This window comes from Grampus griseus (assembly GCF_964374135.1).
Source record: "Grampus griseus genome assembly, chromosome: 2".
Taxonomy (NCBI): Eukaryota; Metazoa; Chordata; class Mammalia; order Artiodactyla; family Delphinidae; genus Grampus; species Grampus griseus.
This window is the reverse complement of record NC_139018.1, coordinates 29,359,594-29,372,224: the sequence shown is the minus strand read 5'-3', so window position 1 is coordinate 29,372,224 and position 12,631 is coordinate 29,359,594. Positions and strand designations below refer to the sequence as shown.

At 43.1% G+C, this 12,631-nt stretch overlaps 1 protein-coding gene across 3 annotated transcripts in view; it reads right to left on the bottom strand.

The window, feature by feature from the left end:
• Positions 1-10,950, bottom strand: part of ZFYVE1 (zinc finger FYVE-type containing 1) — a 49,064-nt gene extending 38,114 nt beyond the window's left edge. The window contains exons 1-2 of one of the 3 annotated variants that reach the window (XM_082647700.1): positions 10,786-10,950; positions 8,502-9,432 (exon numbers count right to left, since the gene is read on the bottom strand). In XM_082647700.1, coding sequence (XP_082503826.1) covers positions 8,502-9,014 — 513 coding nt within the window. In that variant the 5' untranslated portion in view covers positions 9,015-9,432; positions 10,786-10,950. Of the gene's footprint in view, positions 1-8,501; positions 9,433-10,498; positions 10,633-10,785 lie in introns of those variants that run through there. The other 2 variants (XM_082647702.1, XM_082647701.1) reach the window with 2 other exon arrangements.
• Between the last annotated feature and the right edge of the window lie 1,681 nt (positions 10,951-12,631).

Below are 12,631 nucleotides of genomic sequence, written 5' to 3'. Positions count from 1 at the left end.
AACCGCTGAATTTTCATTTTAAAGTATTTTTCACAGAGATTGCTCAAACTAATAAGGCATATAATTGACACTCAATAAATGTTTATGACTGCTGTTGAATGATACTTGTAAACTGAATTAAGCTCTTTGAAAGAAAAGGTTATGAGAGATTATGGAAAACAGTTTAGCCATGTAGATGACATATTCGCCAGGCAGGAGAATGGGCTGAGAAGTAGAGGAATTTCTAGAATACTCTATGACTGCTGAATTGCTCGGGATTATGTTCTCTCTTAACTTGAACCTGGGGTGTCTGTGTCTACATGCCAGAATCAGGCTCTGTCTATTCCCTTCCAGTACTCTAACATCTACAGTCAAATTCCCTGGGAAAGACAACAATAATCCAGGCAACAAGTAGAAGAAAATCAGGAAGGAGGAAAAAAAATTCCAGAAGCTACCAGAAAACAGATCACCCTCCAGTGAAGTCAAGCCAGAGGTCAGGTGCTTACGTGTGGTGGGTATACATACTTCTCTGCCCAAGGACACCAAGCTAACCTCACAAACTTGTCAAAGAGAGCCTCTTAATTACTGGCCAAAAGCCATTGAAAAGAGGGGCAAAATGAACAAAACATCCTCCAGGGAAACATCCACCCTTTCCTGCCTCCAAAAGTTCCTCTGTGTCCCTTCCCATAGGTGTTTCCAATTCTTGCCTGGAACTTTCTACATCCTTGTTTTCTTTCCCTCCTTTGTGGTCTCGCCCATTAGCTTTCCTCTGGTTGCCCCTCACTGATCAAATGTGCTCAATACATTTAGCAGTTCTAACCTCAACCAGAGATAATTTCTTGGAAGTTCTTCCCAAAGCAGGCAGGACTCCCCTGAAAAGTCCAGCCAGCCATCAGAAGGCTTCCATGTGACACAATCTGCAGGATAAACTCAAGAGCAGTACAGCCAGGAGATGCATCCACAGGGAAAACATACACTGTCAACGTAATACGAAATCTGCCTTTTATATTAACCCTAACTCAAAAAGCCAAATGTTTGCTGAATTCCAGAAAAAAATCAATCACTTCAAGGAACTGACAGACCAGAAACAATCAGAATCACACAAACTGGAGGTAACTTGAAATAGTTAAAGATAGGTTCCCTGAAAAGCTGACTCACAGTGGTTTTGATGGCTTGTATGCGTCAAATTTTAAACAGCCCTGGACTAAACAAAACAGCCTCCCAGGTTAAATGCCAGGAGCCTGTTACAACCGAATGAGCCCAAGGCTGAGAGAGCTCAGAAGATGCTGAGCAGAAACCAGAGGCATATAATAGGGGCTCTTTCATCTTCCTGTTTGTCTGAGTCATCCTCAACCCTGGTTTCCCAGTAATACATACAATGCCCTCCCCTTACTACTATTACTAAACAAAAGGGGCTTTTACTTGAGTTTCTATGAGTAAAAGGTGGGGGAGGTGGAGGGAGCCTTTGCTGTTCTACCAATTACTGCTTATTATTTTGACAGACAGCTCCTAAGCAGATCTATAGGATTTTTTTTTTTTTGGTTACATTTTTTAATATGGCACCTAATAAGTGACCGTAAATATATTTGTGCTCTGACTAGAATTTGCCAAAGGGCTAACCAGCCACAGCACCAAAATTAGTCCTCACATTATAAAAGTTTGACCATTCAAAGAGAAAAATGGGGAAGTTCCACAATTTAGAAGATTATGATCCCCAGGCTCCTGACCCATTGACCAGTTAAGTCCTGAGGGGTTTCTGCCAACCTGTTTGAAACAGAGATCCTGGAAAGAGCAAGCCCCAGAAAGGTGCCCTAGACCAGGAAACGGAAGACAAGGCCAAGGGGTCACCAGCAGGGGAGTCTAAGACAGAAGGAGCATAGAAATGGGGCAGACCAGCACAGGCAGTTTGTGGTCAAGGATTCTCACACAGTACAAAAACATCCTCTGCTCTTTTCCATTCCTGAATCCCACTAGAACAATGTCTCTTTTAGCCAATTAAAAAAAAAAAAAAAAAAAAGCCAAGTCCCAGTATTTTGAGCCACACTATTCTGGGACTGTAAACAAGCAAAGCAGCCAAACAACGTGATGGGTCTTCTTAAAGGAACGGTCTCAGTGAGATGAGGTCCACCACTGACTCACTGAAGCAAGGACTTGAAGACTCACCTTGGCCTTCCCTTTCAGACAGGGCCCAAGGCTGTCTATTTCTGAGTCCAGGAGGGCCTGCCCCAGGGGACACTTTCTTAGCTTCTCATTGACCACTCCTGGGTCACTGGGCTTCCCTATCACCTGCATGTTCAGCAGGAGGGATTTAACTTCAGGAGTCTTTTGGCATGAAAAGCTCCTGCTACCATCAGGGGTCAGTCAGCATGAAGATGAAACAGGGGCAATTGCTTGCCAGTGTGCTGCTCTATTCTCTTGGAAAGAGGGAAGTTATAGGAGGTTTGTAGAAAAGAGACAGTGGAGAATAAAGTGGTTGTGAAAGAAAAACTTGCATGGGGTTTAAATATTTATATATATATTAAACTTATATATAGAGATATAATTTTATTATATACATATGATTTTTTTCACCTTTTCTCTGTGACTAGAAATATTCTGGTAAGACAAGATGTCCGAATCCCTCACAAGACTCAACCGATAGGAAAATACTACCCACTACGTCCACTAAGAACTCTAATCGTTAGAACTTTATTCTTCTAACCTTTCAGTTGCTTGCTAAGGGTGTCCTCTCTCACTTCAAGAGATTATAGATGACTTGTCAGTGTGGATCATTTACTTACTGCGGCTCTAAATAAAGGGTCCATGAGTCATTTGGTTTTCCAAGTACAGTTCCACTAAGGTCTAGAAAAATCAATGAATACAACACAGAAAGTCTAAGTATTTCACTAGAAAGGTTACAAAATATGCCAAAAGAGAATACTGATTTCAGTTAAATTACTTCTGAGGAACTAACAGAACCAAAAGAGGGAGGAAAAAGTAGTGTATTGGTTAAATGTTTTCCACTTCACTGGAATCCAGATCTCCTATCACATCGAACCTTCATCTCTTAGATGAGTTTTCTCAATCTCAGCACTCTTGACATTTTGTACAAAATAATTCTTCATGTGGGGGTTGCCCTAGGCCTTTTAAGATATTTAGCAGCATCCTGGCCTCTATCCACTAGCCGGTAGCACATAATCCCCATCCCCCAGCTGTGACAACCAGAGATGTCTCCAAACATTGCCCAATGCCCCCTGCGAGGGCAAAATCTCTCCTGGTTGAGAACTACTCTGTTAGACAATACCAAATGAGATTATTTTAACTCTCTTTATTGTGTGAATTGAGTCCTTAAAGTTTTATCAATTTAAGTCAATAAAAGCTGGGGTATTAAGCAGGTGTCATTTGCACAAACCAAATGCCTAGGAGTCACCACTGAGTTCTCTCATTCCCTCACCCCTCCACCCAATATATTAGCATTCTCATTTTACATCCAAACTTTGTCCCAAATTGATCAATGTCTTTCCATGTCACTGATTGCACCAAACTGAAGCCACCTCTCCCCTCAGCATCTTCAATAGCCTCCTAAGTGGTGTCCCTGCTTGCCCTCTTGCCCTCCCACAGTCACTACAATCTAGTCTTCACACCAGCTCCTGTGACCTTCTAGCATAAAGCAGTCTGGTGCTTCCCATTACACTTAAAATCCACACTTATTTCCCTGGCCTACAAGGCCCCACAGGATCTGGCACCCCCCTACCTCTGCACCTCTATCCTCACCACTCTCTCCAGCTCACTCCAGCCACATAGGCATTCTTTCTCTACTCACACATGCCATCCCACCTGCTTTCTGTTCTCATTCCCCTCTGTCTGGAGGTCTATTTCCCCAGGTAGTACTAACCACCAGGTCTTTGCTTAAAAGTCACCTTTACAATGAAACCTCCCCTAACTGTCCGGCAAAAGTGGCTTTCCAGTCACTCTTCCTTGATTATACATCTGAACCACCTTTTTATGTGTTTGACATGTGTGAACTCTGCTTTCCTGGAGCCGAGAAAATGCCTGGCACCAGAACATATACCCAGTAAATGTGACGAATGAATGAATGTCTTTGGCTAGTAGGCCAGATGTGTCCATTTAAAAGCCACCAATGAGTTCCTGCTTCTGAGACCAAAAGTCAATCTCTCCTCAAATCTGCCATTCTAGTATACACTCAAATGGCAACAAGGTAATGATAAAATTGTCACCACCTAAAGGAAGTTTTTTGTCCTTTTAGGTTTTCCAAAAGAAACTAAATAATACTCAAATCACAAACAACAAATCTTAGGAGACTCTAGGCCAGAGAATTTGAGGGAACCACACATAAGAGTAACAGCCTACAAGCTACTAAAATAATCCCTATGTACTAAACTGAAAATGATCAAAACCCACAAATGCCTAGAAACATGAAAAGAAAGACAAAGTTGGGGCCTAAATCATGGAATCTTCACTGCTACGAGGAAGGAGTTCTTCAATGGTAACGTCTTGCATTTATATAGAGATATGTTTCATTTGATTCTCACAGCAGCCATGAGGAACTGGTGAGTTGATGCTATTGACCAGAATGAAGTTTGACTAGAAAGTTTAAATGACCTGGTGAGAGAGAACAGGAGTATCATAGAGCAAGGATCTTAGATCACAAATCCTCTGCCACTAATCGTAACTTGATCTTGGCAAGTCACTTCATCTCTCTGTGCTTCAGTGTCCTCATCTAGAAAATACAATGCTATATACGAAATGCTTGTATCCCCCTGAAATGCATATGCTGAAATCTAACCCCCAAGGTGATGGCATTAGGAGGTAAGGCCTGTGAGAGGTGATTACGTCATGAGGGTAGAACCCTTATGAATAGGATTAGTGCCCTTATAAAAGAGACCCCAGAGAGCTTCTTTCTGCAATGTGAGGACACGGCGAGAAGACAGCTGTCATGAACCAAGCCCTCATCAGATACTCAATCTGTCAATGCCATGATTTTGAACTTACCAGCCTCTAGAGCTGTGAGAAATAGACGTCTGTTGTTTCTAAGCTACCTCATCTATGCTATTCTCTCATAGCAGCCCAACTGACTAAGACATACAACTTACTTCATAGGGTGTGGTAGGCTGAAATTGCCCCTCACCCCACCCCACCCCCAAAGATGTCCACATCCTAATGCCCAGAACCTGTGAATACGTCACTTCATGGGGCAAAAAGGCTCTGCAGATGTGACTGAATTAAGGACCTTGAGGTGGGGAGATTACGCTGGATTATCCAAGTGGATCCAATGTAACCACAAAGACCCTTGTGAGAGGGAGGCAGAAGGGCCACAGAGAGGCAAGTGACAACAGAAGAAAAAAGACAGAAAGGGATTGGAAGATGTTAACACTACTAGCTTTGAAGCTGGATAATGGGGCCACAAGCCAAAGTACGCAGGAGGCCTCTTGAAGCTAGAAAGATAAGCAAACACATTCTTCCCTAGAGCTTCCAGAAGGAATACAGCCCTATCAGGTCCATTTTAGGTCTTCTGACCTCCAACCAATGAGAGAATAAACTTGTGTTGCTTTAAGCCACTAAATTTGTGGTAATTTGTTACAGCAACAGTAAGAAACTAATACACAGAGTTCTCAATGAGCTCAAATGTTAAGGACTCAATGAGCTCAAATGCTAAGAAAAGTGCCAAGCGCCACAGTAAGAGCTCTTTAAATTTTAACTATCATGAGCCAAGACCAGAACCCAGGGGAGACTCAGAGAAGTACTGCAGAAGCTAAGAAAATAAGGTTCAGGAATTTGGTAATATCAATCAAAATTTAAAATGTACATATCATTTGACAAAAAGATTCCATTTCTAAATAGATTTATAGGATATTCAACACATCCTTGGTTGTAATAACTCAAATATCCCTTAATAGGCTAAAATTGGAGAAAAACCATTCAACAGAGTACTAGGCAGCCTTTAAATAATGAGGTAGACCTCAATGTGCTGATAAGGAAAGTTCTACAAGATGTATCCTTCAGTGAAAAACAGCCAAGGACAGAACAGCAAGTACATCGGATTCCATTTTTGCTGAAAAATTAAAAGGCTACATACATATATTCGTAAGTATACGTGAAAAAACTCTAGAAGTGCATGTAGTTAACTGTTAATAGTGATTGTTCTAACGAAGGAGACTAAGGGTATGAAGGAGGAGGGAAACTTGTCATTGTATGCCCTTTCAAATGATTTTAGTTTTGTTTTTTTTTTACTAAGTATTTGTGTGATATTCATTTCTAAAAAACTGAGGTTGAGATGTGACATCACCCATCAAGTATTTATGCGCTGACAGCATGCCCACCATTGTACGTGATCCAGGGCACAAGACGTGGTCCTGCTCTCCAGGAGTCTACAATTTAGCTGAATTCACCATCTAGATATATATCAGAAAATCATCTCTCTAATTGTTTTAGACATTCACATTAGAAAAGTGAGCTAGATATTTTCTCCAAGTATTCTTCCACCATGACCCTATGAGAACAAGTCACCACCTAAAATTCTTGTCCCATCCATTAGTCCCAACCAGTGCTTTTTACAATTAATAAACTGTTATTTCCAGGGAAGTGGTCAATGTTTATGAAGGGAGAAATCTTTACAAAACAACCTAATTATATACACATTACACACTACAAGAAAAAAAGATGGATTTGTCTGCTTCAGTACACTTCCTTATATTTTCTTAATTCTCTGCTAAGAAATATGTACCAGTGCTACAAAAAGAAAAAAGAAAATACATCCTCCTCCCCTCAAAAAATACTCTTTTTGGTGCTGACACAATATCCGCTGGTTCATCGCAAATCTTCCTCTCATTTTACAAAAGTGACAACAATTCGAAGTATGACTTTCCAAAGGCTGACATTAAAGAGAACTGGTGGCAAAACCAACAGGAATCATCCAAATCCAAGTGTTCCATTTGTAAAACATTTAGTGCACACTGTCACCCAATTAGAGCAGAATCCATCGAGGAGACATTATTGCTAGCAAGGGAGGCAGAATGGGATCTGGCTCACTCTTCCATAACTCTATTAGTTCCTCTCAACCAAGCAAGAAAGCCTGTGTTAGCAAAGTATTTAGCTGACAGCGCTTCCCTGGTGGCGCAGTGGTTGAGAGTCCGCCTGCCGATGCAGGGAACACGGGTTCGGGCCCCGGTCCGGGAAGATCCCACATGCCGCGGAGCGGCTGGGCCCGTGAGCCATGGCCACTGAGCCTGCGCGTCCGGAGCCTGTGCTCCGCAACGGGAGAGGCCACAACAGTGAGAGGCCCGCGTACCGCAAAAAAAAAAAAAAAAAATGAAAAAGTATTTAGCTGACAACATACGTACACAGAAATGATGACGTAATTCATTTCCATAACCTTATCTAAGGTGGAAAAAGACAGATGAAAAATAATCACTGGGTAATTATAAAGTTTTCAAGTGGTAACTTACAAAGGTACTCCTCCAATCTGGAGACTTGAGGAGTCATCACAGCTAAAAGTACTGAATGTACTACAAAACACTCCCTGATACTGACAAACACAACAAAGTGGTTCTGTACTCCACGTGCCAGGCCCTGTGATAAGGGCCTTTCCGTTTCTATTCCTAATTTCTTTGAATCCTCTCAACTACTGCTGCCATGTAGAAGTGAAATTGAGGCATGGAGTTTAAGTAACTTGCCCTTGGTTATACAGCCAGTGAGTGACGCCAGGATGTGAAATGAAGCAGTCTTCATTTGAAAGTACAGACATGATAATTGTACCACCTTCACTGGAAAGTACAAACATTCTACTACCCCTTTCCCAATCGCCCCTGTCACACACTTCCATCTCCCCAACTTGCTCCTATCAGACGCCACCCTCTCCCCAGCTCAGAATCAAATCAAATATTCTCCAGTCCTTCTGTAATCCCAGATGCCCTAACTGGCTTCCATTGATCAGAAGCCAATACATGAAAATAAGAGGTCATCTGGAGAGGATACTACCCTTACGAAAAGCCACTTTTCAAACACCTGTCTCTAAATGCAGTTAGCAGGGTGATGACTTACAGCTTTGCACTCCTATGGGACCCACCAGAAGTCAGTGTCTCTTTCCCTGCACACACACAGTCCCTCCTTATTCACATGTATTCACAACTTGCCAAAGTGCTCTCATTGAGAAAACAGTTCTAAATCAGTTCTTCCTGATAATAATCCTAAAAATAATAATGACAGCTACCACACACTGAGCGTTTATTAGGTAACAGGATTTACAAACACTGTGTCATTTCATCCTCACTGCAACCCAATGAACTAGGCACTGTCCCCAGTTTATAAATGAGGAAACTAAGGCTCAGAGAAGTAAAGTAATTCAGCCCAAGGTCATGCAGCTGGTAAAAAACTAAATCTGACTCCATACAGATGTAAGCTTTCCGGGGTCTTGCCTCTTACTGATTAAAATGCGAGCTCCTCCTGGACCTCCCCTGAGAGCCAGCTGCCAACATCAGATCTTTACCGCCACCACATGAACCCTACTACCACTGAGCGCTTACCTGAACTTCTTCATTCTCATCTACTAGGAGGAAACTCACAACCTTCTCAGTCATCTTCTTCCTCTTGGTGTCCTCATCCATCCCTTCTTCCTCCAACAACTCCTGGACCTTAGCCACATGGTACACCGTAACAGGGTGCCTCCTTCTGTTACCCCCAGAATGAGTCCTCTTCTGGCACTCCAGGCACAAGTTGATTTTACAGGTCTGGCACCTCACAACTGCCCTCTGCTTCACACCTGGAGAATGCCCACTGGGGCCCTTGCAGGGGTCACAGTAAGGGACGTGGCCAGCTTTGAGTCTGATCCGCTCATGGTTTCTCAGGCGCTCCTGCCGATGGAGCTCCTCCTCGCAGCGGAGACACTGCAGGCTACAGCACTCGTCACACTCGAAGACGGCTTCATCAGTCCCGCTGCAGGTGTAACTCTCCTGGCACAACAGCCCAGGGTTCAGGCCCTTCTCTGCTGGGGAAGTCTGCGCACTCATATTCAGACCGGGAAAGAAAGCACCTACCATATAACAGTACCTGGGCTTTCCCCAGAAGTGAAGACAAAGGCGTTGAGTCCGAAGACTGAGCACAGCCTCCACAGCGTTCTGAACACCCTTAAAAAAATGTTTTTAAAAAAACATTCGATGTCTTATTAGAATTCTTCACACATTTACAAATGTTCGGATATTTAATTTCCTGCTGCCAAGACTCCTGAGTCAGCAGCAACGTTGACTTGGTTTGATAGTTTCATCCTCCATAAAGTGCAGGCAAATATGTGGTTAAAATTAACTTGAGAGGGTCTGTTATGGCTATCTGAGAGAGATCTGATGGGTTCACTGAGGTGGGCGCATGCATGGGGCCTCAGACACAAGGTTTTGGTAATGAAAGAGAGTGGTCAGGAGCTTTTCAATATTATGCAGCTCAAGTCAGTATTTCAGAGTATACCTAGAATAGAGGCAGGAAAAGGATTTCACTCATCTAAAAACAAAAATGCACCTTATAAAAAAAAATATTGTGATTAAATAGGCCAGAACTCCCAAGAGAACTCTCACTCTCGCTTGTAAAAATCACACTGGCTCATTTTGATCCTAGAAATTTCTCCTCAAAATCATGGTTAAGCCCGCTCCTTCTGAAAGCAACCATGACCTCTAGTCTCAAGGCATTTAAGAGACTGTGTTGCTTTATTTCCCAGCCTGAAATTCTCTGTTCCCTCAGTTATTAAATTAAGAATCAAAAGCACTAAGCAAATAGTCCTTGGAGGAACACCCTCTGCACCCCTACCTGCACCCCACAATTGGGAGAGGTGGAGAAAGACGCTTGTAAAAAGCTAAAGAAACAATAATAATAAACTTTAGCTCCATCAAAGTCCTGCACAGATCCAATTAACCTTGTGACTGGATTGCTTCAACTCTAGACAGATGCCTATTAACGACTCTAAACCTGGAAACAAGAGTCACCATTCCATGTTTAAAAACAATTAAAAACAATTATTGTACTTCCTTTTGTCTAACTGCAAAAAAAGGGAGCAACAGGAGACAGAATTCCTCCACTATGGCCCACTGCAAAGCCAGGCCTGAAGTGAGTTAAAACAAATAATTCTTCTCTTTGTCACTCAAAACCCGACTTTAAAATAACTAAATAAGAAAGAAAGAAAGAAAGATAGATAACTGGGGCAAGAAAGGGGCTTTTTGTCACAATCATATTCCTAACTCCCCTTCGCCTCGACACCCAAACTAACGCTCCAAGGAAATGTAAAGCCCTCCTTTCGGGTATTCACTCCTCCCATACAGTAATCAATCTATCCATCTTATTTTTAGATAAACAAGGAAGGCGAAAGGAGTGACTAGGAGACCTTATTTACACCCTAATCACAGAAGTGCCCAACCAGCTCCCACAACGTTAATAAAAATCAAAATTTGTCACAATTGAGAAAAAAATAAAACCAACCTTCAAAAAGATACCTCTCCGCCCACCAGACCCAAGCAAACAATCTGCCCACTCGGCCTCCCACCTCGACGCCTCTCTCCAGCCGGGGATTCCTCACCCTTCCTTCCTTCCGGACACCACCACCACAACCCGAGGGGCAGGAGCAAGGTCTAAGAACAAAGAAGGTCCCCCCAAATCCCCCCAACGCTGGCAGAGGCCAGAGCCGAATCCATTGTTTATACCACCCCACCCCCACCTCCGCCGCACCCGCCCCCCCTTCCTCCTGGGAAAGGAGGGAGCTCCAGGGCTAGCGCTCGTCCGGCGCAGGGCCGTGCCCTTCCCTCCCCGACCGCGGCGTCCCGGGAACCCCACCACGAAGCAGCTCTGCTGCGGCGAGGCGGCGTCGGGGGACCCCGGGGCGCCGGTGGAGACGGGGGCTGTTCCTCAGGGCACCGGTGGATCCAGCCTCCTCTCCATCTCCACCCCCCTCCTCCTTTGCTGCCTCCCGGGCTTCCTCCTCTCCTGTTGTCAGTTAGGATCAGCTGATCTGAGTGAACTTCTTCCTGCTCGGACTAACAGGAAGGCGTGAGCGGTGCAGCCCAGTGAGGGAGGAGCGGGAGAGGTGGAGCCTGACGCCGGCGGGGGCGGAGAAGGACGCGCATAGCCTTCTGGGAAATGTAGTTCTCCGGAGGCGCGTCCTTCCCCAACTTCCCGGAAGTGAAGCCCCCTGAATGACTACAACTCCCAGTACCGAAAACGCTGCTCTTGCGCAGAGGCGGTAGAGACTGCCCTTCGAGCATTATGGGACTTGGAGTTTTTGCGGTGACTGTGGTTTCCGCAGGTTTCAGCACCTTGTTTTGGGTAGTGGCCAGAGAAGGAGTGGCGCTAAATTAGAGAACTGATGTAATATGTACTATAGGCGAGGCAAATAATTCGATTTCAAGTTACCCTTAATGCATACCATTCCTTCAGGAATGTATAAAAACAGGCAGTCTCCTCTTACCCAAGTTCATCTTGCACTAAGAAAAGACCAGAAAGAATTTATAAGAGAATATAAGTACTCTTGTGGGAGTTTTGTTTTCCCTTCAAGAGTGTTCTGCAAGCCAACCATTAATTTTTTTTCTCCATTAATTTATTTTTCTGACTTTTCCTTACATACCTGAAGAACTTCCAAATTTTCTTTTAGTTAGAGGGGGTACATTTATTCAAGTAAGCTTTCAGACTACAGTAAGGCTAATGGTTAACACCGTTATCTGGCTTTTCGTGAATGGTCTTATACTTGTTCAGTGCTTTCACTTTTTGTTTTTTTCGTTTGTTTCTTAGAACAGCACCGAAAGCAAGCCTGATGTAAAGAGCACTGGTTTGAGATGCTGAAGACTGGGTGCTTGTTCTAGAAAACTCTTGGGTAAATCATGCAACTCTCCATGAAATAAAAGGATTATATCCTGTAAACTCTGAGGTCCCTGCCAGTTTTAATGTTCTATGATCCTATCTTGATAATTGTTAACCCAGGAGAGAAAATGAAGGTTAAGTGACTTGCCAAGGTCATAAAGCAAATTATTGACAAAGCTGGGACAAGAACCCATCTCCTGACCTAAAGTGAGATAATTTTGTACGCTATGATTCAAGGGACATAGTTAGACCAATAGTAAAACCAAATCTACATAATAATGAATCAGCCATGTGTGAGGGTTATATTGCTGAAAATTATGTCTTCAAGACTGGGCAGATAGCCAACAGTGGGACTAACAGCACAATGGTGGAGAAATGCCACATCACAAACAAGGATACTAAGACCTAAGCTATCTGAAGTACTTTACAATTTCGAAGTTTAAAGGGGAGAAGAGGAAAAGAGGGATTTTAGAAAGGAATTTAAGATAACAGGTCTTGAGCTAGGCTCTTGAGACTGGCCAGCATGGCATAAAATTTCCCTAGAAGGTTTCGTTCCTAACCTACCACTATAATTTTTTGTAGCCTTAATAGTTTGCTTCATACTCCTAATTATAAAATGAGGCTATTAATATATCCTGAGAACAAAATGGTATTTAACCCTTTTTAAAACCAACGTGCCCATTTTAAAGTACATTTTTTTAAGTTAAAATAAGAACCCCTAAAACTGTGGAAAATGGTTGCCTCCAAGGAAGGTAACTAAGGTGAGGAAAAAGAAAGACTTTAAACACAGTTATACTCTTGAAATTTCTTACTATTTAAGTGCAAT